Source organism: Lissotriton vulgaris, chromosome 5, assembly GCF_964263255.1.
Source record: "Lissotriton vulgaris chromosome 5, aLisVul1.2, whole genome shotgun sequence".
NCBI lineage: Eukaryota > Metazoa > Chordata > Amphibia > Caudata > Salamandridae > Lissotriton > Lissotriton vulgaris.
Window position 1 is genome coordinate 1097768333 of NC_141693.1, and position 27387 is coordinate 1097795719.

The 27387-nt window shown below is 42.1% G+C and overlaps 1 protein-coding gene across 2 annotated transcripts in view; it reads left to right on the forward strand.

The window, feature by feature from the left end:
* Positions 1–27387, forward strand: part of MXI1 (MAX interactor 1, dimerization protein) — a 126311-nt gene that overhangs the window by 6716 nt on the left and 92208 nt on the right. The window contains exon 1 of one of the 2 annotated variants that reach the window (XM_086922769.1): positions 26147–26674. The exons of the other annotated variant lie outside the window; for it this stretch is intronic. Within the exon in view, the coding sequence (XP_086778895.1) occupies positions 26602–26674 (73 nt within the window). The 5' untranslated portion in view covers positions 26147–26601. Of the gene's footprint in view, positions 1–26146; positions 26675–27387 lie in introns of those variants that run through there. 2 annotated transcript variants of the gene reach the window in all.

Genomic DNA, 27387 nt, shown 5'->3' on the forward strand with positions numbered 1-27387 from the left:
CTGAAACACTCCTTTGTGTGTCAAGCCCCTTCTAATCCTTTAAATAAATAGTGCCCCTCAGTTGTGTTTGCAGCACAGTAACGCAGAATGATGGCCCTCGCCCACCCCTAGACCTAAAACATGTACTGAGTGGCCTGTTTCGCAAAGAGTAAATTCATGCAATGCTTCCAAGCCTGGCTAAAGCGATGCATGCTTTATGCTGCACAAATAAAACATTTTACAGGACTGTGCACTTGCCACACACCATCTTTATAAACATTCTAGCCCCTGGGAATATTTATGTTTTATTTACATGCTTACAATCTGGCTAAACGTCTTGGAATAAAATGTGTTAAAATAATTGAACTAGAGAGCAGCAACAAGCTTCCTTAAAAGAGGGCTGAAGAATATATATTAAAAACAAACAAACTACTATTCTAATAAAATGTAGGGCTAGATGTCTGAAAGAGTTGTACCAGCCTAAAGCAGGTGCAGTATAAGGAGGCACGTGTTGCACAGGCTCAGACAGTTTGGAATGCTCAAAGCAGGTTTGCGTTTGCTTATAGTTATAAATTGGGGTGCGCTACATATTACAAACAAGCTTTAGGAGCCATGGCTTTCTGTTTCCCAATGGGATGTAGCAGCATGAATTACATATTCTTCCACACAAAATCATAGCAGTGGTGATAGGAAGCCTGCAAAAGCAGGATTCATTCATAAAGTGCAAGGGAACCCTGGCTGGCACACTGCTTCCACCTTATTCACAAGGCGGTCAGGGATAGGTGGATATGAGAAGTCGCTAATGTCCTCCTTTATGTCTACCGCTGGCTTGAATAGGCTTCTCCCCAATCGAATCACGTGGCTTTTTCAAATTCTGCCAGTAAAATTATGGATCCTCAGAAGTTAATTGTAGGAAAGATAAAATAATTCTATGAATTGATCGAAACCAACCTTCAGGTGGTCCTGGCATGCTACTCTTGTGGCCGATGGCATTGGAATGCAGTAGAATGTGTAATTTAGCCTGCAGTTTCCACCTTGCAGATACTTTGGTTGAACCGGTGTAGTGGATCCTTGAACCATAATTTGTTTTTGGGCTTCTCTTGATCTTCTGGAGGTATGAGCATGCTGGTTTCTACCAAGGCGATGTGTGCCAACTTGGGAAACAAAGAATGCGTCAAGATTGTGCTCTTCTTATCAAGAAGCAGCATGGTTCGGATGTTGTTGAATAGGTGTATGTTACGCAAGCAGAATAGAGTATAGTGTGTGTCTCGTACATGATCTGACTAGCTTATGAGAATATAGCTGGTCTTCTTGAGTTGAGTTGCACGCCATTTTACATCACTATGTTGAGACAGTGGTGCAAGGAGATGTTGACTCATCTATGTGTAGGAATTCTCTGAACGAAGGCTCTTTATACATACGTCCAATAAATAAACAATAAACATAATTCTGGTTTTCCGAGGCTGAGTGAGTGCTGGCAAAATCCAGTTTTGTTCCTCAGATACTTCGTACTGTACGTCAACGGAAACCTGATGCAGTCTTTAAAGAACAGTATTCCAAGGCATCTTTTCAAAGAGCCAAGTGATAAAGTTACTGTATGGACGATGCATACGATTCTTCTGTAAAAGTATACAAGTCCATGCTATCAGCAGAACGACACACCAACTGCATATTTGTGCAGTGTACTCCAAGCAAAAGAGTTAAGGGTCTCAGCCTTGTTCCAGAAATTAGTTAAAACACTGCATTCAGGACCCGCCAAGCTTTAAGAGTCGATGTCCAGTACTAAGCCAGGCATTAGCAACACCTCCCTCTAGAAGCATCCTACAAGTTACACTGGAGAGTACTGTACCTCCGCTACTGAGCTGACCCTGTCATTATTGGCATGTTAGAATCAAGTGTGAAGCCCCAAATGTCCAAAATCAAATTATATGTGGATGATCTAATGTTATTATTGGCCCCGAGAGTTCAGTACAAGAGAGGGTGTTCGAGATCTTCATGGCATTTAACATTTTAGGGGGATATAAAATGAATTAAGGCAAAACTGAGATTATTCTTTATAACTGCTGGAGGGAGAAATTGTTGCCTGAGTTTAGGGCTTGTGCACATACCCAACCAAAATGCTATTTGGCCGTTTTTGTACCAAGAATGTAGGTGGGTTGTACAACATGAATTATAAGCCACTTCTGCATAAAGTGAAAGCATTATTAAACAAGTGGATGCTACTACTACCTCTTACGCCTTTGGGATGTTACCCTAATAAAGATGGTACTTCTCCTGTTATTTAACGTTTTGTTTGCCGTCACTCTCTGCATTTAGTACTTTTAATTACAAAAAAAGCAGATACCACGATTTCGTTATTTTTATGGACTAGAGATAGCCGGAAAATATCCTTGGAAATGTTATATAGGAATGTGTACTAACGGGGTCTAGCCCTTCCTAACTTGAGATCATATTGTTTTTCTCATTTTGCACAGTTCTCTTTTAGATTTACAAAATCTGGTTCATTGTTTTACCATCTGCATAATGAACTTGTGGATATAATGACCCCAGAGAACTTTTTTGTGACCCCTTACGCTTGTCCAAATCTACAAAAAGTTAGATACATGACTCTCAAATGGTTTTTCAGAAGAAAGTGAAATAAATAAAAAATATATATAATCTCCAGTACACAAATTCAGAGTATATTATTGGCCATATTGATTGGGGGATTGGGACAACAATGGATGTAGCCACTGCCAAAAGCTAGTTGTTAAACTAGACGATATCCTGGTTTGTGATGAATGGAAAACTTGGGAGGAAATAGAAGATTCCATTGTCAGCAAAAAGCTTGTTCCAGTGGTCGTATAGTAATTCATTGCCATTTGCACCATATGGATCCCAAACCTGGCTGAGAAGAGGGAGTTAGCAGATCATTTAATTAGTATTCAACAGAAGAAGGTTGGGGACTGGTATAGATATCTACTATCTTGTGATAAAGTGGGTATCTATAGCCAGATCTCTGCTAACTTGGCTAAGGAGAAAGGGATTAATTACATTGATGTGCAATAATTGGCATGTAATAAATTAACTGGATTTCAAAACATTGAGGGGCGCAAATTGTCGTAAAATGCAGTTTTTGTCTAAATGGTTTATCTACCAGATTTCCCAATTTTGAAGTAAAATATATGAAGAGCAATTGAACCAGTGCTTTAGATGTGATGCAATAGATACCGGAAATTGGTTCCAGGCGATCTGCCACTGTGATAAACTAGGCAATTTTTGGTGTAGCATATTTAGATTTTTGGAAGATGACCCGCAGCTCGTGATCCTCAGAACCCCTTACTCGGTATTATGGGCTATTACTGCATGCCTTTGGGATTGAAGAGGGATCAGAAGGTAATAGTTATCTCAATGCTAGTGGTCAGGTCCACACTTTTACAAAATTGGGGGTCTAAAATAGTCCCATCCTTTGCAGACTGGTTTGGGAAAATGTGGAGTGTCAGGGGCAGAGAAAGGCTGTATGCCGAGAAGGCAAAGCGATCTAAACAGTTCTATAAGCTATGGGGTTGCATTATGGTCATTGATGAGAATAGTAGCATCCCATGATTCAATCAGTAGGTGATATACAGATGCTATGTTTTTTCATACCTTCGTATTTGAATTTTCCTATTTAATATCTGTTCCTGCGTCATTTATGAATTAGTTGTTTCAGACTGTTCATTTGGTATGTTCTTTATTGCACCTCCGTTATTACGGATACAAATTAAAATTACAAGAATCAAGTGTGAAGCTTATGGTGGGAATTGGACCGGAGAAGGTGACTTCCTCATTTGATATTGGGATCGGGGTGGTATTAGCACAGAATGTACGAACGTATGACGAGGAGCACTTCCTACCTGGAATGCAATAAACTATAGACTTTTATTGCCATAGATAGATACTTCCATGCCACTGGTGTCTCCTTTTTGACAGGAAAAATGAATGTGCTATATTCTTTCAAAGACTTCAGTATGTTTCAGGCCAGGATAGTGGAGGTTGCCTGATGGAGGACATCTAGATGAGGCAGCACAACCTTTTATTTGTGACACCAGCTAACGGCTGAAAACAATCTGGGTTTGTAAAGGCACTCACTTTTTGGGAAGCTGGCTAAGACCGAGATTTCCCACAATCACCGCTTCATCATGTACTGAGATACTTCCCAGGAGGCCCTTCTGCGTTTAGGATGGACAGGAGAGTTAAAAGATAGATAACTGTTCTTAAGGACTTTAAACACACACACACACATATGTATTATATAAATATATACATATATGCAAAAAAGAAGCAGAGAACTTTGGGTAGTTCCCAAGTTCAAGTGGAGAGCAACTCCTGTATAGAGCACCCTACAACACCAGCAGCACTCTACATTTGTTGAACTCAAAAAATCTGTTTTTAATCCTATGCTTAAAAACGTAGATAGAAAAGCAGACATTTGAGGTGTCACTGGTGTTGTAGGGTGCTCTATACAGGAGGTGCTCTCCACCTAAAGCACCAAGAGTTCTATGCTTCTTTTTTGCCCAATGTATGCAGCAATATATGTGTATATATATATATATATATATATATATATATATATATGTGTGTGTGTGTGTGTATGTATATATATATATATATATATATATATATATATATATATATATATATATATATATATATTCCAGGAACTTCGTTGTATCCCTCGCTGTAGTCAGGATAAAAAACGAACCGGACCCAGTCAGGTAATTTTGCCAGATATTTATTTGTGCATTTCTCTCTCCGCCATGAAGCGTCTCGGGCCCTTGAGCCCATGATCACATATATATATATTTTAGTCAACCCACTTTAATTGATCTGCTGTCGTTGTGCCGCTGGCATAGCTCACTGTGAACAAGTGGTACATACAAAGTAGTTCTGTTCAGTGCCAGGGACCACTCTGGCAATGTGTGCTTTTTGAGACCAAAAAATATTCAACATTTTTACAATTTAAAAAAAAAAAAATTACTAGGGCCAGGCAGGTCCCACAACAATGTTTTATAAAACCATGGTACAAAAAAAATACAGCGACAAAGCCAAAAGGCTGGTTGTGCAGACCAGACCAATTGGCTTTGCTAGTGCTTGTTGAGTTTTGTATTTTTTGTGTCGCTGGTAAACAAAAGAGGAGAAGGGATTGCAGTGGAGAATGGAACTACAGCCTCAGCGAAATGAGATTATATTTTGTGTCTTGAAATGTTGCCAATTGAGTGTTCTATAGATGATATCACTGCCAAAACACAACTTTGGCAGTCTCGCAGAACATGACATCACACCTTGTCTTTCGGTATTTTTTCTCAGGCGCTGGTAGCCTGTTTCTAGAAGCCTATTTGAACATATTAGTAACTTTTTAATGCTTGAAATAACCTGACTGACATTGTTGTGAAACGTACAGAAAATATATGAGTTACCCTCTGCAGTTCTGGCAAGTATGTTAACAGTATTATGACTAGTGTCGTGTTAACTTTTAAACTCACTGTTTAAAAAAGGAAAAGGGTGCATAGACACAGATGTGAATGGCACGTCTTTTTAGTTGTTGTTACTCTGATTTCAGTGGTAAAATGTAAACCAATCAAGGTAAATAAGCCTGCTTGTAGTCCCAGAATACTCTGCGACCTTCTCTGTCCATGGTATGTGTGTCATTCTCTCAAAACTGCAGTTTATTTTAGTCGTTGCTAGTGGGCTTTAGGCTTTCAGTAGTCACTCCAAAAGGTAGTGTTTAAATTCTCCAAAAGGTAGTGTTTAAACGCTTTTTTTCAGCTGTCATCATATGATTATGTCACGTTTAAGCATCTGGTGCTGAGATGTCAGAGACAGCCTCTTTAGTCGAGTGTAGTCACGCCCTTGGGTAATTGCCAGCTCTACATTTTCCGAGGCTGTGCTTTGAACGGAGAAAAACAGCGTTGGAGAGGTTGTACATTTCATGAAGATGAAGTATTTCTTCCTGATTCTTAGGTACGTGATATGAAAGGCTGTAGTATCCGGCATCCATGCTGAACGGATCGTCCACAGAACCACCTTTGCATTGAGAGTGCTACGTGCTCCTTACTTGCAACCAGGATCAGGGGAGTGCTCCCTTCACCCACCTTCCTTCCAAAATCTACCTCCACTTACCACCATCTCCACACTACAAGTAGGATTCAGGTTACCAGTAACTCCCAGAAATCAGCTAGCGTAGGATGTCACAACAGGCTGGGTAACAAAGCGCCACGAAGGAACCACTGACCACATGACTTCCAGGAAGATCCGAAGGTATGGGCGTGGGTACCGTGACTCAGCCTACCCACGGAGGCCTGCAGAAAACTGCAAGCCTGGATCCCATGCGGAAACATCCATGAGATGAGGACACTCAGCAGATACATGAGTGCAAGCATGCACAGTCACCTTAGGAGGACACAGGCAAGCAGGGGGAAGGAGCCATTTACAAGGCTATCAATAAGTTATAAAACACTGCCAGACGAACATGCAGGCAGGCACAGGTTGGAGTGATAGGCAGGAAGATTCGGACACCCAGTAAGCCAACTCCCCAGATATAATCCTTCAACGTATCTAATGAGTCATCAAATAGTGCTAAAAGGTGGCAGCGCTAGCACACACTCAGGTACATAAACAAGCATTGGAAATGCAATAGGTCTCGCAGCATTAGAGTTAGTGCTTTTAGAATTGTTTATGGTTTTTTTTTGTAAATCTTTAGCATTTTTGTTTCCTGTAGCCAATGCTAAAGAATTACAAATAAAAAAAGCCATAAACAAATCTAAAAGCTCTAACTCAAATGCGCCGAGACCTATTGCACTGTGTGAGGGTGAGGGGTTGAGGGTGAGTGAGGGTGAGGGTGAGTGAGGGTGAGTGAGAGTGAGGGTGAGTGAGGGTGAGGGTGAGTGAGGGTGAGTGAGGGGTTGAGGGTGAGTGAGAGTGAGGGTGAGTGAGGGTGAGTGAGAGTGAGGGTGAGTGAGAATTAGCATAATGCAGTGTCTTTTTTTTGGGGGTGGGGGGGGGGGGGGGGGGAGGGTTAATTTCGTATAATTTGCCTAAAGGAAACTCAGCGAATTCCTCATAGGTCCTGGTATTTCCCCACACTAATTGCTGGATAACTTAACTGGTGGGAACGGTTCAGGGAAGTATGCCCCGCGTGCACTTACTTATACCACCCCACTTTTGCATAAGAGTCGGGCGCTGGGGAGTTGACGCTCGAATCAGAATTTGCAAGAATATCGGAATGACTGACTTAAATATAGGAGCTGTGATTGTTTTCGAGCAGCTTCTAATCTAGACATAAGTGCAATAACATTTATGCTTCTTTGGAAAGATAGCCTATCTTCAAACCGCTCTTGTAAATGTGTTTAATTGAGAGGGTTTAGAATGCTTTTAAGTTATAATAAAGTCGTTTTTGAGTCCGACCTGGAACATTTCCGGATTGGCCTGCAAGAGCGTGCTTTTAACTCGCTAAATGGCTGGGTCCGCCGGACTGCTGCAGCAACCCGATACCTCAGGGCTGCGACGGCAAGCGAGGGCGCTGCCAAAAACATATCTACACACTGGTATTTTTTTTTAAAGACAAAAGAAGGGTCGCAGCCAAGAAGTTATTAAAAGAAACGGGGTGGGAAAAAAAAGTCTCCACGGGAGGACTTTCTTTTGCTGCGAGATTCATGTCTCAGTCAGACCTATTCAGCCGCTTGTTCGTGGAGAAAGGAAAACAAGACGGAGGGAAGAGGGGGGAGAGGGGAGGAGAAATGCGACACGGCGGGAAGGGGAGGGGGCGGTGCGGGTTTTTGCTCAAAATGAGTCCCGGGGAGAAACTCAACCCTGCATCTACATTTTGTGCTAAAAAACATGCTGCATTGGCAAATTAGCATAATGCAGTGTCTTTTTTTGGGGGGTCGGGAGAGTTAATTTCGTATAATTTGCCTAAAGGAAACTCAGCGAATTCCTCATAGGTCCTGGTATTTCCCCACACTAATTGCTGGATAACTTAACTGGTGGGAACGGTTCAGGGAAGTATGCCCCGCGTGCACTTACTTATACCACCCCACTTTTGCATAAGAGTCGGGCGCTGGGGAGTTCACGCTCGAATCAGAATTTGCAAGAATATCGGAATGACTGACTTAAATATAGGAGCTGTGATTGTTTTCGAGCAGCTTCTAATCTAGACATAAGTGCAATAACATTTATGCTTCTTTGGAAAGATAGCCTATCTTCAAACCGCTCTTGTAAATGTGTTTAATTGAGAGGGTTTAGAATGCTTTTAAGTTATAATAAAGTCGTTTTTGAGTCCGACCTGGAACATTTCCGGATTGGCCTGCAAGAGCGTGCTTTTAACTCGCTAAATGGCTGGGTCCGCCGGACTGCTGCAGCAACCCGATACCTCAGGGCTGCGACGGCAAGCGAGGGCGCTGCCAAAAACATATCTACACACTGGTATTTTTTTTTAAAGACAAAAGAAGGGTCGCAGCCAAGAAGTTATTAAAAGAAACGGGGTGGGAAAAAAAAGTCTCCACGGGAGGACTTTTTTTTGCTGCGAGATTCATGTCTCAGTCAGACCTATTCAGCCGCTTGTTCGTGGAGAAAGGAAAACAAGACGGAGGGAAGAGGGGGGAGAGGGGAGGAGAAATGCGACACGGCGGGAAGGGGAGGGGGCGGAGCAGGTTTTTGCTCAAAATGAGTCCCGGGGAGAAACTCAACCCTGCATCTACATTTTGTGCTAAAAAACATGCTGCATTGGCAAATTAGCATAATGCAGTGTCTTTTTTTGGGGGGTGGGGGGAGGGGGGAGGGTTAATTTCGTATAATTTGCCTAAAGGAAACTCAGCGAATTCCTCATAGGTCCTGGTATTTCCCCACACTAATTGCTGGATAACTTAACTGGTGGGAACGGTTCAGGGAAGTATGCCCCGCGTGCACTTACTTATACCACCCCACTTTTGCATAAGAGTCGGGCGCTGGGGAGTTCACGCTCGAATCAGAATTTGCAAGAATATCGGAATGACTGACTTAAATATAGGAGCTGTGATTGTTTTCGAGCAGCTTCTAATCTAGACATAAGTGCAATAACATTTATGCTTCTTTGGAAAGATAGCCTATCTTCAAACCGCTCTTGTAAATGTGTTTAATTGAGAGGGTTTAGAATGCTTTTAAGTTATAATAAAGTCGTTTTTGAGTCCGACCTGGAACATTTCCGGATTGGCCTGCAAGAGCGTGCTTTTAACTCGCTAAATGGCTGGGTCCGCCGGACTGCTGCAGCAACCCGATACCTCAGGGCTGCGACGGCTAGCGAGGGCGCTGCCAAAAACATATCTACACACTGGTATTTTTTTTTAAAGACCGTGTTTATCACCGTCCTGTACTGTGAAGGGAAAAACAACTTACCTTTTGGGACGAGATAGTGCAAGTTATTAAAAGAAACGGGGTGGGAAAAAAAAGTCTGCACGGGAGGACTTTCTTTTGCTGCGAGATTCATGTCTCAGTGAGACCTATTCAGCCGCTTGTTCGTGGAGGAGAAATGCGACATGGCGGGGAGGGGGCGGAGCGGGGGAGAGGGTGTGTGTGTTGTTAGGAGGGCATTGCGAAATGCGAGACGGCGGGAAGGGGAGGGGGCGGAGCGGGTAAACCAAGACGGAAACGGGGTGGGAAAAAAAAGTCTGCACGGGAGGACTTTCTTTTGCTGCGAGATTCATGTCTCAGTCAGACCTATTCAGCCGCTTGTTCGTGGAGGAGAAATGCGACATGGCGGGGAGGGGGCGGAGCGGGGGAGAGGGTGTGTGTGTTGTTAGGAGGGCATTGCGAAATGCGAGACGGCGGGAAGGGGAGGGGGCGGAGCGGGTAAACCAAGACAGACGTGCACGCGCTTTTAAGCTCAATGCGCATGCGCATTGAGCTTAAAAGTCACGGGCACTGCAAGGAATCGCCACGATTCCTTGCAGTGTGGATAAAGAGTGGATAAGTCCCAATACTCTCGCTTGCTCGATGCGCATGCGCATCGACAGGCGAGACCTAAAAAGATGAAACAAAACAAAGAGCCGCTGTTAGCCGGTACCCTTTTCTTTCAGATCGGCCAATGGAAAAAAAAATGTGCAAAATAACTTTTGTGAAGGGCTTGCAGCAATTTGCTAACTGGCCCGCTATAAATAAATAAATAAATAAATATATATATATATATATATATATCTCCAAATCCACTCCGCGTCACAAAATAATGCACTCTCAGTACTCAACAGGACTGTCACTTCAGGAAGTTTATTATACTTCCACGCTACGCGTTTCGGCAGTTACACCTTGCTCACACGAAAGAAGTGATAGTTAAGTCACCATTATGTATGTATGTCAGTGTGGACTTTTGAGACTTTTCCCTGGGATCGTTTTAGCACAAAATATGTAAATCTGTTTCAGTACAGAGATCGCACAATGCTGAATTTGCCTCAGCCTGTGATTTGCCTACCAGTTAACCCTTCCATGGCTCGTGGTATGCAGGCATGAACCGGCGTGGGAGCCAGATGTTGCTCATGAAAGACTTCAGTCAGAAGGGCACATTTACTTGGGACTTAGCAAGATGATATTCTTCTAAACATAACTTAGCCCTCACCTGTACCATCAGGAGATTTTTAAATAAATCCAACCTGGATCCACAAAAAATAATATGCAATTAGTTGAACTGAGAGGAAATGTGGATGACGGAGAAAAAAATGGCCCTCACCATGACTTGATATAATACAGCCACCTCAAAGGCGTGCTAATTGTCTCTAATTGTTTAAGTTGTTAAACAAACCGTAGTTTTATACAGATTCTTCTTTATGAAAACCAGTACCTATGCTGTTTTTTTCCTCCCAAAATGGTTTTTGGCAATGGAGGGATGTCATTGCTTTGAGTTACTGTCAACTTTACCGCAGCTACCGGAACGGTTAGGCAAACAAATTACACCATCTTTCACGTCTAAGATAGCATACTTTTTTTGTATATAATTCTGGTAGTTGTGGTAACGTTGTTAGCTTTATGTAAAGTTTTGTGTGGATTGGTCACATCCATTAGCGCACTACCTCAATCTACTCTAACCTTGGAACCACTGATCAGGGCTCCTTAGAGTGCAGCAAAATCCCTTAGTGTGCTTCGGAAACCGTCAGTAAGCAGTGATCACTTGGGATCACATGCCAAACCATTCAGCTAAAACTGCAATCCAATTCTAACCAGGTGAAAGAGGAGTCATGAAGCTCAAAAGGTTATGAACAATTTTTTCTATGTAAAATGGCTGACTTTTTTCTATTAAACAAATTCATAAAGTGTAATTAGTGTGAATGAGTGGGCGAGTTGACAGAAGTTTCGATTAAATGATTGAGTGAAAAATACTTTCATTGTGACCACGATGTGCCACCGTAGGAACGGTTGTGGAACGGAGAGTTTACTTTATTGTTCGATTAAAAAATCATTACAATAGAGAACATGCGAGCACTATAAAACATTGGTCATGAATAGTTTAAAATGTTTACATTAATACCATCACAATAGGAATAAAAAAATATATAATTAATCGAAGAAGTCAATTTAAAAGCCTAATAGCCTGTTAATAAAGATAGTTTTAAACCTTAATTATCTGTTATAGTTTTTCCATCTAATCAGGTCAAATACAGACATTTACTTATAAGAGCAGCATTTAGTTTACTTTAATAATATAGTTTGTGGTTTGTGGTGGGGTTCCAAGGGTGTCAGTCAGTTTAAGTGATGAGCCCCCCACATACAATGTTTTAAGGAATTTCCAGAAGGACGGGTCAGGACATATGCCGAGGCCAGGTCGGCTATTCTTTGGTAATGCATAGGATTGTAGGTTAACCATTGGTGGCTCGCAGAGCCTCGATGTTTGTAAATTTTTTTGCTGTTGCTGTAACAAACTTGGTGAACCTGATGTTAAGCTGTGGATTTTCCGGGTTCATTGATGCAAGAATAGCCTGACGACGTGTGCGAATACCTAGTTTGTTCCATTCGCCCTTTAACAGTTTCCTTCGGTCATCTTGAGCTACAACACAGAGGCATACCACATGCTCGATTGTTTCTGTGCTGCTCCCGCATCCTCTGCATGTTACGTTTGGGTTTGCACGTCGCCAGCCCGGCAGATGATACAGAAATGGCCACTTAACCATTCTAAGGGCCAAAAATCTTTTTTTCCACTGCAATGAATATGTGCATGACAGATATTGACCCATGGACCCTGGCTTAAATCCTGATATAACTGACCAGGCATGCTTTCGTTGAGCCAGTTGAGCTCTGTCGGAATGGAAGGACCAGAGGCGGACGTTTCTTTTGATGTGCCACTGTAGGAACGGTTGTGGAACTGAATATGAGTGCATGTGCAGAATTCCAAAGATTACAAATAAATATTTTGTGCAAAAACGTGTGGGAAAAGCACAATTTTTTCCAGTGGTTTGTAGTGTTCCCATCCAAAGCTAGCTTCGTGAACCAAAACTGCAGAATCTCAGCCTCAAATCCAGGATCTTTTAAAATGAGGGATTCAGTAGTGGCCTGTCCAACCTGATTCTAGTCGGCATCCAAAAGTGACCCTTGGATGTCAAAGACCATAGGCAAGAAATGACCCAAACAACATGCAGAATATCTTGATGGTCAATTATCTTACTAGGAGACAGCAGAGGGCGTATATATTGGAAGTGTCTGACTCATATTTCATTGTCATCCTTGGAGAGGGTATCCGGTCACACTTTTTACTCTCTCGAGTTTTTCCCACAAAAGATTTTCCAGTTAAATCGAGAATAAAAATAAGTCTTGCAATCCAAACATTAGGATGTGGGAATGTTTGTAACAAACACCCTATCATTTGTGGAGATAAGCATTTGAATAGTAATGATAACGTGGTTTAAGGGGCAAGTCATGTAGCAGAAATGAGGAGCCTTACGCCCAACTAAGTTGGCTATTCATTCCCTTTATTTGTTTTTGTATGTATTTTAAGTTACTCCTTTTCAGTGTTTTGTAAAAGATTTGTGACGTTCATTTTATATGTGAATGTGCAATTCTGTGGTTTACTTCTTACGTGTGGAGTTCCTCCTACATTTAGAACATCTGCTTTTGTGTCAGGCTGGGTTTCACTTGCTTGCGTGAGTCATTGTCACCCTTGAGAGACCTGTGATGGTAAAAAGTAAGGCGTGTCTCATATACGTTGGCTGGATCAAGAATGTCTCTATTGGTATACCCTACATGGTCACACTTCTGGGAGTAGTAGTGTAGGCTTTTACCAGCACTCCCAAGTAGTCTGAGAAGAAAATAGAAACAAATATAGTGTTTCACTGAAAACAATGCATGAGAACAAAGTGCCATGCCTGTGGTGTGATTACCCGATCCAGTCACCTTGAACGAAATGACCAACAAGCAATGGGCTGACACTCTTTGGGCTCCTTTTCTCGACAATTGTGATCTGATGTCACAGACCACATATTTGTTTGGTTAAATTTGTAAGAAAGGTTTCAAAATACCACACTTTACCATCACATGAGAGTCCATGGAAATAGACCAAGCATGAAAATGCATAGACTTCCATGGAAATAGACATTTAATTAGGAACATAACGGAAAAACTCGACACAGTTTATTCCAGTGATCTATATTGTGGGACACGTGCGTGATCTGTTCATCTTGCGAGTTCCTAATTGTGACTTTTTGTGACTCACAATTAGGTAGTTGCAAAATGCGATATACCAATGTGTATCAGACACATTTAGAGATTCCTAATGGGGTTGCAATTGACCTACCCCATCAATATTCAAGAGGTATGTTGCAATTTGCGACCTACTGGGCATCGCTAAATTCAAAGGGAGGAAAGCAAATCACTGTGTTTGCTTTTGAATAAAGCAACATTTTTTGTTTGTTATGCAGCCTGTTTTCCTTAAAGGAAAACGGGCAGGGCCGGACTGGGAACAACAACGGGCACTGGCAAAGTGCTCGGCCGCCCCCCCCCCCCCCCCCCTCCCCCTTGGGGGTTTGGAGGTGCCGCCAAGCTCTTTGCTGGGCCGGTTTTCGGCCGGTTTTGTTACAGGGCCGATTTTACAGCTATGATGCAAAAACGGCCCCCAGGGGCTCAAAACCAGCCCCCACCCGGTATGGCCAGTCTGGCCCTGAAAACGGGATGCATTTCATTTATTAAGAGTAGGCTGAGTGGTTTGTGGGACCTCTGCCTGCTCTTAAAAAACATTTTGCACCCAGTTACAAAGGGTGAACGGTCCCCTGGAGATCCCTTCCGGTTTGCGACTGAGGTAGGTGGTAAACTGCAAATGTTTGGCAACCGCATTCTGGTCGCCAAACATTCATACATCCCTCTACGACTCTTTATTAGGAAGTGACGCCCATGACATGCCCCTTCCTAATACCTACTCACAAAACCAATTTTGCAAGTCAGTAATAGGTTACTGACTCGCAAAATAGGGTTAGTACATAGCAAAAGGATATCTAGCAGTCACATCAGACCCGATTCTCCTTTTGCGACTGCTAAAACCTTTTGAACATGTGGCCCCTATATCTTGAAAACTCGTGTAGATTTCAGAACAAGTGTTCTAGAAAGTCAGTCTCCACCTCAGTAAGAGAGAGGCAGGCTGAATTGAGAGCTTTGTAATAAAACAGCAGGGTAAACAATGGTGCAAGTGAAAGAAGAAAAGTGTAAATACCTTCAGGGGTCTGGAGAATGTGCAAGATGTGGAGAAAGAGTCAGGCATGAAAGAGAAGCGGAAACACCTTAAGTACAGACAACGAAAGAGGCTTCCCGAGCCAATGTTATAATACTTAACGAAATTAGATTTTATTGCAATTCGCAGGCTCAAAAATGCGCTATCTTTTAAATATAAGTATACATTTATAATTAAACTATTGTAGTCTCAGAGCCATTAAGTGCCTTTTGTGGATGAAGTCGCATTTTCTCGACGCCCCCCAGCAAACTGAGCGCCCTTCAGCAAACTCGAAAAATATTTTCAAAAGAATTATGCAAAACCGTGCTCAACTGGGTGCGAAAGGTCAGAACGTAGTGTTCCTAATGCCCGCTTGCTACTCCCACCCCATCTGGTAACGATCTGCTCGATGACGATACACTAACAAGAGCATGAAACAAAACACAGACGAATTACTTTGACCACCAAGGTTAAGGGTGAAATCCTACCAAAATGTTTAGTTTCATTTGTGATGCCTGGCCACACAACCCTCCTACACAAATTCTACAACCCTCCTACACAAATTAGTTTTTGACACCTAGTGGAAGGTGTCAAAAAAGCTTCATTTCTCCTCTTCTTGCAATAACATTTTCACCGTGGACCTTATATTTTTTTTAAAACACACATATCGCAGGTGCAGGGAAGGTTGTTCGTCAACGGTGATGTTACATCAATGTCACAAAAAAACCACATGGAAATATGACGGTGGCTGTTCCCAAGAAGAGGTGCCTTGCTTGATTTACTGATTTACACATAATGGAACCTTCCCTGGCCTAATATGGGTCACTCGAGTTCTTCTTTAAGAGAAAGACAATAGTTTGCTTTCTATTTCTGTCGTATATGCAACACTTGGCAGTGCAATCACACACCAATAGGCATTTTTCAAATTCTGCAGTTCACATAAACCAGATCCTTGGTCGTTGAGCCTGAAAGAAACAGCAATGACTAGCCAAAGAGTCCTTTAAGGAAAACAAGAAAGAAAAACATATCTGGCACTACTGTCCTTGTGCATATTTGATTGTGGGAGTGCATTTGCTAACGAAAGGTTAAAAAAACATACTTCTGTGGAGAGTGGAAGTTGGATCTGACCATTCAGTAAGGTTCTTCTTGGTGGGTAATTGGACACAACTGCAATGATTGGGAACTGGGGGTAAAAGGAGGTGACGAGCCTTGTGTCTTTGCATTTGGCATCCATCTCATGATAGAAGTGGGACAGGTCAGCACATGCATTGGGATGCATGCTCCAGGTAAAATGTATTGTCCTGACAGAGGGCCCGCTGTTTCCTTTATTCTTCACTCGGGTTAGGTAGAGAGGCAGAAGCACATGGGATGAGGTGAAAGCTTCAGCTTGTCATCCGCAACACCACCCTTTTAGAAACGTGGACCACGCTGCTCTCATTGTCGTTTTATTGGGTGGACTTTTTGAAGTGTGAGCATGTGCCTTGCATGATGCTCCTCACTGCAGCCCGTAAGAGCCTCCAGGGGTGGGGCCTCTACGTGATTCAGAGAGCAGACTTTTTCCCCAACTGATAGTCTGCTACGTTAGGTAGAGAAACACCGAAGTCAATGTTTAAAGACCAGAGTTAAATAAACTCCCTTTGAGGTATCCGATTCAGCTTTTAAACTTGCTTTGTTTAAAAAAAGAAGGTATGATTGCTTTCCTTTGTTGCCTGCGTTTGTTATTTTCTTGTTGATAGCAGCTGTACACCATTTGGCTGGAAAGCTTTTTTGTTCAGTGCATTTCTTTCCTTGCTCACACTTTGCGGAGTTTATTTTTTTAAACAACCTATTTCAGTTATCAGTCTACTTGCGTTGTCTCATTTCATCCCCCATTTTCTAAAAGTCTTTCTCATAGATCAGTTGGGCTAAGGCCTCTGTTTAGTGCTTGCCCTCTTAATGGCGTAACACATTTTCAGAGCGAAATGACAATGGCGTTTCCAAAGCAAGGGTACAAAAGGGTGTTAGAACATCAACTTTTAATAACTGCAAATTGCAAATACTTACTTTTGGCCATATTACAGTAGTCATGTCTCCCTCCTGGCTTATGTTGGGCTCCTGAAACTCTTAATGTGTTCGGCTTAACAGAAATCGTAGTAAATTTCTTGCTTGTCAGTAGCAATGTCAGATACCAACTTAGCTCTTTCATGTGGCCTGAGACACCCAATTTGGGTTTCTACAAGTCAAAATGTTTGTTTTAAAAATCTTACTACATTGGTGGCACTTACTTAAAATATATGAGTCATTCAAGGACTTTGATCAAAATGTTTTAGCACAGCAGATAGTTGGTTTCAGGAAACATCTAGCCACTCGATTTCAGATGCGATTAGACAACTCAAGAGGACGAATTGCCCTTGTGGCTTGAGATTGCTTTCTTCCTGTACCCTCAACTGTCTGGACCTGGCAAACTAAAATGCTGTCAAATACTTAATTTTTGCCAGGTGCATTTTGACTGAGGCATTAGTCTTCTATATATCTATCTAAAATGAGGACTTCAGTCACAAATGTACAGCTTTAATTGCAACGAATATCTTGAATCTAGTTGGTTTTATGATGTGGATGATGTTGAGATGTCTATCAGTGGATGATGAATCTAGCTATCTGCCTACCGCGACCATGATATTCCTGAGCATCTTACATCTTCTTGGGTTTGCCAAGTCAATAAAGAGACCCATTCATAACCCCCCCATGACGTTACAGATCGTCTCACCATCTTAGAGATGAGCTGGAATAGCCTTTCTGGAACTCCTGCAGGTGTTAAAATAAAGACAGCCTCTGACTGTGGCTAAACTCTAAGAATATTTACCACAAGCGGGTCCAAGACTACAGTCTAATGTGCTGAAGCCTTGTGGACATTTACCATTTCTCCTCATCGCCTCCAACAGTCTCAGGTTCTAAAACAAGTGGCTTAGGAATTCCAGGGATGAGGTCACTGAGGTGCAATTCTTGACACACATTAACCCCATGGCTGCTAGGCGTTTTCCCGTCCTGCGCTGGGAATTGCTGTTTTACTTTATTTCATGACGAGCTGGCCTTGTCATCCGCGCACGGCAGGTAAGCGCCATGACGAGCCCAGCTCGTCATTAGCCTCGAAGGGGTTAATGCCCTAGACAAATGCCCCAGGCCTTTGGCGCAACCAGTCACTTTGAAATCGAAGGTCAAATCAGATTAAAGGAAAATTCAGAAAGACTATGATCTCATTAGACAATTCTATACCGAGAAATTGATCTTCGGCAATCCCTCATTATGGAACTAAAACTGGTGGCCTTCAGAGGTGGTATCCAATGCTCAACCCTCTTTCCTCGTTACATCAGCTCAAAACCTGGGGTCTTTTTCGATTTTAGCCTTCCTTTCCAGTTGCATATTAACAACACTGCTTCCACCAGCCTATTCTTTCTTAAAGTGCTGAAAAATGTTTTACGTTTTTAGATTCTCATAACTGTAAAATAGTGGTTCAAGCAACTATTACAGTCTGCCTGGACTGATGTAACATTTTGTTTTGCCTGGCCTGCCTAAATACCTGGCCCACGCCTTCAAATCCTTTAGAACTCAGCTGCATGCTTTCTCCTGTCCATCAAAAATGGTGTCAATTTATAACCACTCTGGCTCCCTCTACTGGTTGCTAGCTGTGGTGCAGCAGCACTCTTTTTCAATAAACTCTTTGACATTAATTAGGCAAAAAGATACCTAAGAATATACTGCTTCTGCTTTATAGTTATTCTGTACTGGCCTTCAAAGCTCTCTACAGCAACCTTTCATAGATGTCACAATTTGTTCACCATCACCTCTTGAAAAATGTTCAAACTTCTGACTGCAAGTTTGCTCACCTTCACACTCAGTTAGAATTTAAGTTGATTACAGAAACTCTACTAATTAAATTGATGCATAGCTTAAAGTATTAGTCACCCCTTGTTCTATACCCGGCCCATGTTCTTTAAGAAATAGCTGGTGCCGTCCAACTCTTTTTACCTTTTGACAATCTCTCACTACTGTAGCAGTTTGTAGTCTTGCCTCTCTTACAGAAATATACTTTGGACTCTTCAGTTTTCGGCCAATTTTGCTTCTATCCGCTGCCTCTGCATTGCTGGGGGTCATTGGTGGCAACAAAGTTTTGGATATTTTTTGGAAATACTAGTATTCTGAATGAAGTACAGATGTGGTGTTTGCCGTCATAGAGGCACAGGGTATGGTATGCTATCTATGATTAGTGATCTGTGTTTGGTGGAGGTGGTAGGTGGTGCCCCTAATACGCAGGTTGCCTGTGACACAACTGAGAACTCCATCTTACATGACTGTCTACTGCACATTTGACTGGATAACAAAGCCCTCAACTAATTTCAACCCTTCTGACAAACTGAAGTGAGGCAGTTTCCATTCTTCCATTCTCAACCTGAAGATAGCTGACCTGTGGCTTGTACCAGGAATTTGTATATCTTCTAGCCTGTTCAATGTGTGCATTGGTCCTTGGCCCTTTCCATGTGGTACAGCGTGGATGTTCTTATATGTATGCCAACAACACCCAGAACCTCCTGAAGTTGGGTGCACAACTGTATGCACTGAAACAATGCATGAAGGATCTCCCCGAGTTCGTGAGGGGCTGCGAGCTGTAAGCAAATAAAACTAGCATGCTTGTATGTAGGAAGAGAGCGAGGACCACAAGAGTTCTGACTGCTGATTTGTGTTTTGCCACTGGAAACTGTTGTTTGACAGAATAAGGCGCCTACAGTGTGCTGCTTAGGATTTCTTATTCGACCATAATCTCTTTTTGGTCCCACATACTACACAGATTGGCTGTGCTTGCTGTCGTCTCCATTTAAAGCATATATGCAATGTGTGGGATTCCTGTTTGGAGCTGTGTGGTATGTGGTATGTGGTAAATGGGTCTTCTCAGTAGGTATTTTCAACAACACATGTTGTGTTGTCCTTGACTAGGGAACAACATTAAACAATGATTCATCCAACTATTGATAGGAAAATGCTCAAATAAATCAGGAAAGAAAAGCAATTTGAACGCTTGTGATTGCTATATCTTGTGAATAAAGTAGCACAGGAATCAGACTTGCGGATCGCTGGGCTTCGATTCACTCAAAACGATCGACTCTTCAGCCTAGCGATCGTTGTGGTGAGTTTCAGGCTACTCACTGCTACTTTATTCACAAAGTCAAGGACAACACAGCACAGTGCCTAGAGGAAACCACTTGCCACCAGTTTGCCGGTGTTCTATTCTCTGGCCGAGATATCTACCACAGAAATCCACACGACTCCCACCAGGAATCGCAATTGGTTGCATACATGCTTTAATTGGGGACCACACCACATAGATTGGGCACTAAATCCCAGCGTTCCCAAACCATCTGATGCTGCAATTTCCCTCTGAAGCATCACATGCGTCAATAGCGCTCAGAAAATATCTCCTCGTTCATCCTATACATTGGGCAGGTGCATCCCAAACCTTCGTCCTGATGATGACCCTGTCTAAATTGTATGCTTATGGTCGAAACGTTGACTTGACACAATAATAGTGAACTGTTTTCATTTTGATTCTGGAGCATTTCACTCTTTTTCAGAGTGTGTACCAACCACTTATTGCTTCATAGATTAGTCACTATTTTATGTACATAGATTGTAGAGCACCAACATATTTTACATTCACTTATGTTCGCATGCACTGAGTTGTTGCGCTGTTGTCACCTTCTTACTGACAAATCGATTTAAGTATAAAACTGCAATGATTTTTCTCTATTTGATAAAAATGTAAACAAAACTGCCCAATTTAGAAATGGAACCAATCTCCTTATGGTCTAAATTACTCTCTCTGAGGAAGTAGGGGTTCACACTTCCCCCCTTTAGGGACCACTGTTTTGCTTTATTACTAGAAGTGTCTTCAGTGAAGTATGCTACCTTTGTCCTAATGGTGCTACTGGGGCACAATCAGCAGCATTGGAATGTTGTGTGTTTTGCGTTCAGCATATCAGCCTCCAAGGGGTGAGGAAGGCCTCTTAATTTCAGTTCCAACTGGGCCTAACACAAATGCCTCTCTTAAAGGGTAATCAGCACTTCTTCTGTTCGAATCTCTCACTGAATGGGAACTAGTAGGAGCCTAACACCTTGATACCAGGAAACCAAGACAATCAGCTTTTGACTTCACACGTGCTCAAGAGAAAAACTATGACTTAGGGACAGATTTTTTCATTTTCTAAACTTCTTGTGTAAGTGATATATCATGCATCTCCCTAATGCCAGTACATAATTATCTAAGCTATATTACAAAGATTGAAACTTGAGATATATATGGTTACGCCGGGATTTCTGAAACAGAAGAAAAACCCAATGAACTATTTACATACAATACAAATCTCTGACACACCTGTTACACACTGTGTTTCTTTGCAAGTAAACTAACCATCTATGCTATTTTATGATGTGTCAAAGCTATGACTAGGCTGGCTACAGATCTTTGCATCACACCACAGAAGTTGCTGGGTACACAAAGATTTCTGCCGTAAGTTCTTTACCCTCATATGTAATTTAAAAAATACAGCTTCGTTTTGACAAGTAACCTAGAACAGAGTTACTATTGCTATTATCAGTGTTGCTAATTTCTTTGTGGGAGACTTGTTTTTAAAGGGGCCAGTCCTTGAATGATATCAAACCCCAAACAATCATAATAAAACAACGAAATGTTCTAGAATGTTAATGTTAGTGGTGTAGTACTGAGTAAACATAACTGTCCCTTTTCCTTCACTGGATGTCCCCTTTGAAAATAAATGTATACGTTAACTTTCAGATTAATCTCCTCATTAGTCCCCCCTCTCGTGGCTCTCCTCCCTTTCTGATGCCTCGCCTTCAACCCCAGTGTGTGGGGTCATGGGGGTTTCAATTGACCCGGTGTGTTCCGTATCCACCTGCTTTTAAAACAAAATAGCTCTTATTAAAAAAACGGAAAAACAATAGATCACACGTTGAAATATTTTCTGTACTCGTTGCCACCATTTTCTCCCACTTAAAAGAATTCCCCAACGCTCAGTGTTAAACCTTGAAATAAGGATTGGCAGGGGTCAAAAGAGAGGCACAGTGCCACCTTTCTATTAGTGAGTACTATTTCTACATTGAACATATATGAGAGCTCTTTTTTGAAGCAAAATTAAGACGGGTGTGAAAAATGATGATGCATTTTACTTCATCTTTATTTGAATGTGACAAATCACCTGGCGAAGAGACCGAGGTGGCGAGCACGGTGTTAGCTGCCCTGGATGGGCCCTGGTTGTATGTACCCTTGCTTCGTGTAAGATGGAGATGTAGTTGTGAATTGAGTTGCTCTTGTCATTGATATATTTTCAGCAGAGATTTGAACTGCCCATGCTATGAAGTGTGTCTGCCCTCTGTTCGGGGCTTCTGCCTTTGGTTGTGCTTTCTTTTAGCCATTTCTCACTCAACACGGAGATATGTTGTAGTTTTGTACAAATAGTTGCATCAGTCATTTGTGCAACGTCAGAGGGAGGAGACATGACTCAAGTCTGCCCAGCTTGTGCGTGCGGTTCTCTTTTGTTTTGGCTTTGGGTTCGTCTTTGGTGCTCAGTTCAGTTTTTAGGTGTGTCGAAGTACTATGTATAACCCCGTGGATGTAAGCCACCCGAGGGTATGCGTGGGAGGTTTTCCTACCAAGAAATAATTGTATTTGCTCACATGGAGTATCGGACCAACCTATCTATGAATACAGAAAACCACATCATGTGTTTTACTTGAATGCATTGCTTCTGGATTGGACTGGGCGACCTCCCTGTATGTGATTGCTAAATGACCGAAGTTGCATCATCAAAGTGTATATAATCTCTCATAAATAGACACCTTAAAATAAATAATTATAAAAACTCCTTTTTAGTTTAAAAAAAAACCCAAAACAGTTCTTCCTTAAAAGCCATCTAAATCACTCTTCATATGCTAAAACAGGACAGACTGTCCACAATACTTCCCTTGAGTTGCCATGCTTTCACATTATTTTCTCTTTCTGCTGTTCTTTCATCTCCAATACTTCGAATCGCCCACTCCTTTACTTATGTCTTTCACTTTTTCCTGTCCTCCTCTCTATCCATCTTCAGTTCCTTTCCTCGTCTTTTCCATCCACTCCCTCAGGGTTGGCTGCGCTATGTAAGAAGGCGCAAATATTCAGACAAGAGGGCATTTTGCATTAAATGGGGTGAAAGTTAAGGGCCTCCTCGCTCATTCTATTTCTCAATCTACCCGTAGCACATAATCTTACACGGTTTTCTGCATTACAATTACTTTCTCGTAATTGTCTCAACATTATTTGTCCCATCTCTCTTAAATGTTGATTGAGAGTCCAGGACACTGTAGTTTTAAGTCTGGTTTCCCACTATGACCATGTTGTGTGATGTGGGGGAAACAACACTCTTCCGAAATTAAGAGCTCTTACACAAATACAGTAAAATAAGGTATAAACACTTTGAAACAACCTGGGACATTTACATTCATCGGTTCCTGAGCGCCCAGATCTCCACATTGGCATTCAGTGGATTAAAATGGCAGCAGCAGACATTACATGGCCTTAGGAGGCCATTTTGCATTGATCCCAAACTGCTGGCATTATTTAGTAATCAGTGTAATAAGAATGCAAAAGCTCAGGCCCAGATCCAGGGGTTTGGGTGTGGGGTCCAGTTAGATGTTATCACCAGTAATTTCTGTAAAAGTTCATGATCTAATTGTAACTGAGATTGTGCTGCCTTGTGCAGCAAAAATACGAGCATGCGCCATAATAAACACTGTAATACACAATGGCTCCCTTTTTAAGAATGAAAAAAATAAGTTTCAACAATCATTATGTTGACACTAAGGACAGAGTTTAGCGAACGACTACTACCAATGTGTCCACGGAGCACACCAGTCTGCTGTCGGCCCAGAATTTGCTAGCAATTTCCATTAAAAAAAGAACTTTTGATAACTTCTACTTACCAAAAAGCCTTTATTAACCTGTACTGAAGCATAGTGGATGTTTGCGACTTGTGATAATTTGGTTTTTCATAAGCCTATTATGTGTTGGAGAGCTCCAGCATACCCGTTTCTTTTTTTTGTGACAGACTTAGCCCATGCCCCACCCTCAGATGTTTCATATTTAAAGAACTACTATACAAAAATAAGAAACACAAGCTCTCTCTACCGAATTAGACTATCGCTGGGGACAGTTTTTCAATTTTTGGGGTATCTGAGTGGAGCTACCTATCCATGACATCGGATTTTCTTGATTGATTGTAATGCCGCTCCAACAAAAATACATGCCTGGTCATGTTAGTAAACTGCTATCCATGTGTCCCTTACCATACAAATGCATCAAGATGTATGCACATTTAAGAAACAAAGAGTGAGAATACATCAAAACGGACAACCCTAGTGTCAATATGGTGACCAACCGTACTCGTAAGGGTGACTACCTCATTCTGTGTTATTACGAACAGCATTCCTGGGCTTTTTTGTCACAACCTAACATCATAGGTGTTGTAGTCTTAGTTTGCTTCCATAGAGCATATTAGACGAAGACACCACACAGCAATGTCTTGCATGTTAAAAGATCACAGCAGCAAACACAGGGATGTATCTTGGTGGGGGGGGGGGGGGGGGGGAGGGGTTTCAGGTAATACCGGCATTTAATGATAAAATACATTATACAACATTGAGGGCCAATGAGAGGGACTTAATGGGCAGTGGAAAGTGAGAGAGGTGTAGTTTGGAGGGAATATTAAGTTAGAGGAAACACAAGATTTTGTAAGAATAACCAACATTTTTGAAGACTTTTAAAACAGAGAGAGGGAGAGTGGGTGTGCGTTTTTATCTGTGTATGTGTAAATATCTCTGGTGAAATCCAACAGGCATCTCACCATACCCGACTGAAACCACTTGTACCCAACTATTGATCATAAAATATATTTATTATGGGGGTGTTAACACCCCAGACACGCCACCTGAAGCTACGCCCCTGAGCAAACAATGGCCAATGTATTATGTATGTGTTGTTATGGCCTCCCTACTACTAATGACGACAAGGATCACAGGAAGGTGTATGTAGCGGCTCTGACCATGGATTGTTTTCTACAGAAAATGGTTCTATATTGGACACTCCAATAAAGTCATTAGAGCAAATGGGTCACAGCACACCTTAGTCTCAAGGGGGCAAGTGGCTTAACATAAGCCCCCTCCTTCACTGTGCACAGTCAGGAGGCCAGGTTTGAGAGCTCCTGAATGGGTCCGGTGGAAGGGGGGGGGGGTCCATGTACTTTGCAGGGTAGCCCCCTCAAGTTTTATTACGCCAGTGCTCCTCCAAAACATTGAATAATACTTGAATCAATAAGAGGGACTTGAAATATCACACTCAATGCTCATCTTAATTATTATATGAGGTATAGTGTACGAGGAGTGGTATCAGTAGCAGTATGTCTATTAGGAACACTATCATAGCCACTGGAATTATGCGATTGTACAGAGATTTTCGCACATTTGTAGATTTGCCGCATAATCTATCATCTGCTGCATAGTCTGCAGATTTTAACAACAAAAAAATGTTGTTTCTAACTCAAACGGTTTACACTTTAGTGAAAACTCTGCGACACGTGTTGCTGTGCAGTGGAAGGTCCTTTGCAAAGTTTGTCTGTTCACCTTTCTATAGCATATTGCTAATCTGTGTGTTGAACTGCCCCCGAGGTACAACCAATGCCCAGACAGTGTTAACAAGTGTGAAAATGACAAAATAATGAAGTAATACTATCACAAAAAGTGCCGTATAAATTAGCTATTCTTGTATAATTTGGCTCTTCTTGCCGCATAACTTACTCGACCCTGTCACATAATTTGACCCTCCCCGCCCTGCCGCATAATTCCAGTGCCGCTGATGATAGCTAACAGGGCAGGAGCCTGTACGTCTGTCACACACAGCTGAAAGACTTTAGTCCCCAGGAAGCCACATTTCTTTCTATCAACAGTGTTACTGGACGATCACTCCAGTCACCAACGGCTGTACCCCTAAGACTCCGTTTCGTTCGTTGCTCGCGCCGCATTCCGATCTTTGAAGCCTTAGAGTACTTTACATTCTGCGTTCCAGTTGTGCAGCGCTTCCTCTCTGTCGACTACCATGGCTGACACTTTAAACATAGACTACTCGCCAAGCTTCTTTTCTATTCAGTTCCACCATGTCGTGTTTTTAAAAATAAACCGCATTACCCAATACGCCTGTTTATGCTGCTCCTCCTCGCCGAGCATCCGAAGCGCACTTTGAACTACGTATCCCATACGCGCGCCTCTTTGCCTTATTAACTTCCGCTTCGAAACCAAACTACACTTCCCGTGATACCAACTGTTTCCGCTCCTTCCGCTGCCCTTGGGTTCTCTGGCTTCAAAACTACATTACCCAGAAAGCGTGTTCGTCCCTCTGCTGTCAGCTGCTGCCATGCTCCTCCTCTCTCTCCAGGCTCAGCAGCATCCAGAGGTAAACAAAACTGTGCAGCAGAGGGAGGCTGACAGCAGCAAGGCAGCAGCCAGCCCAGGCTTTGCGGACAGGCTTCCCATCCACCATTATTATTATTTATTATTATTTCTATCTTACTGGCGTTATATACCTTCTTTTAAAGCGTATTTTAACGAGCCTTGATACCTTGCAAAGATAAGAGCAACAGCACTGAAATACGAGCACGATTCCGAAAGGGCCCTGCAAGGATCCCACAGCCAGACTCATCTCTTTATTTATTTCATTTTTTTAATCGGCTGCTTCGATATTTCCCCCGTGGAGGCGATAAGCAACGGTGCATTTTTTAATTTCAAATTTACTCGAACAGGAACCAGTACGCTCATTTTTTTGAACTCGGTCGACCTTTTGAAGGATTATTTTTAAATAATTTTAAAACGATTTGAACATGGATGGTGTGCATATGATCAACATCCAGCGGTTGATAGCGGCTGCAGAGTATTTGGAGAGGAGAGATCGAGGTAAAGGGCGCATGTTCCATGTGCATTTTATTGATATTGTGTGTGCATGCGTCGATTACACGTGTTATTGTTATACATGTTTATATTTTGTCGCCATGCTTTTTCTCATTTTTGAATATGACAGCGGGTCACGTAAATATTATTTTTGAGGAAGTGGGGAGATATAAACCTTCTGCATTACTTTGACAGGCGTGTGTTTTTTTATTATCGGTTAACACACGTGCACATTTTCTGATTTAGTAACACGCTGTAAAGACGAACTGTTCGCTGATACTGTATGTGAAATATACTCATGCAAAGATGTATATTCCTGTTAGTTGGTTTAGATGGAGTCGTAGATAAAAGCCTTTTCATTTAGAAAAACAATCACACTTTTGACTAGCTGTATTTAATATCCACAGTAATGTTTAATAAACGCTTGTGTGGGAACGCAGTGGGTGGATTAAAATGCTATTTGTTTAGTTCCAGTCATATGTTTAGCCCTTTTTTTCATCTAAATTCTTGACGTGAAAAAAACACGAAATAATATCTTCGGCCCCAGAGGGGGAAACTGAGCGTGGCGTTCGTCTTTTTACAGACGTGCTTCAGTAATAACAAAAAAGAAGGCCTCTCGTGCCATGGTTCTTTAGGAAAATGTTCTGGAGGCGACAGCAGCATTTGGGAGGGGGTGCGTGGGTGGGGGCATAGCACGGCCACCGTCTTCTCGTTTTTTC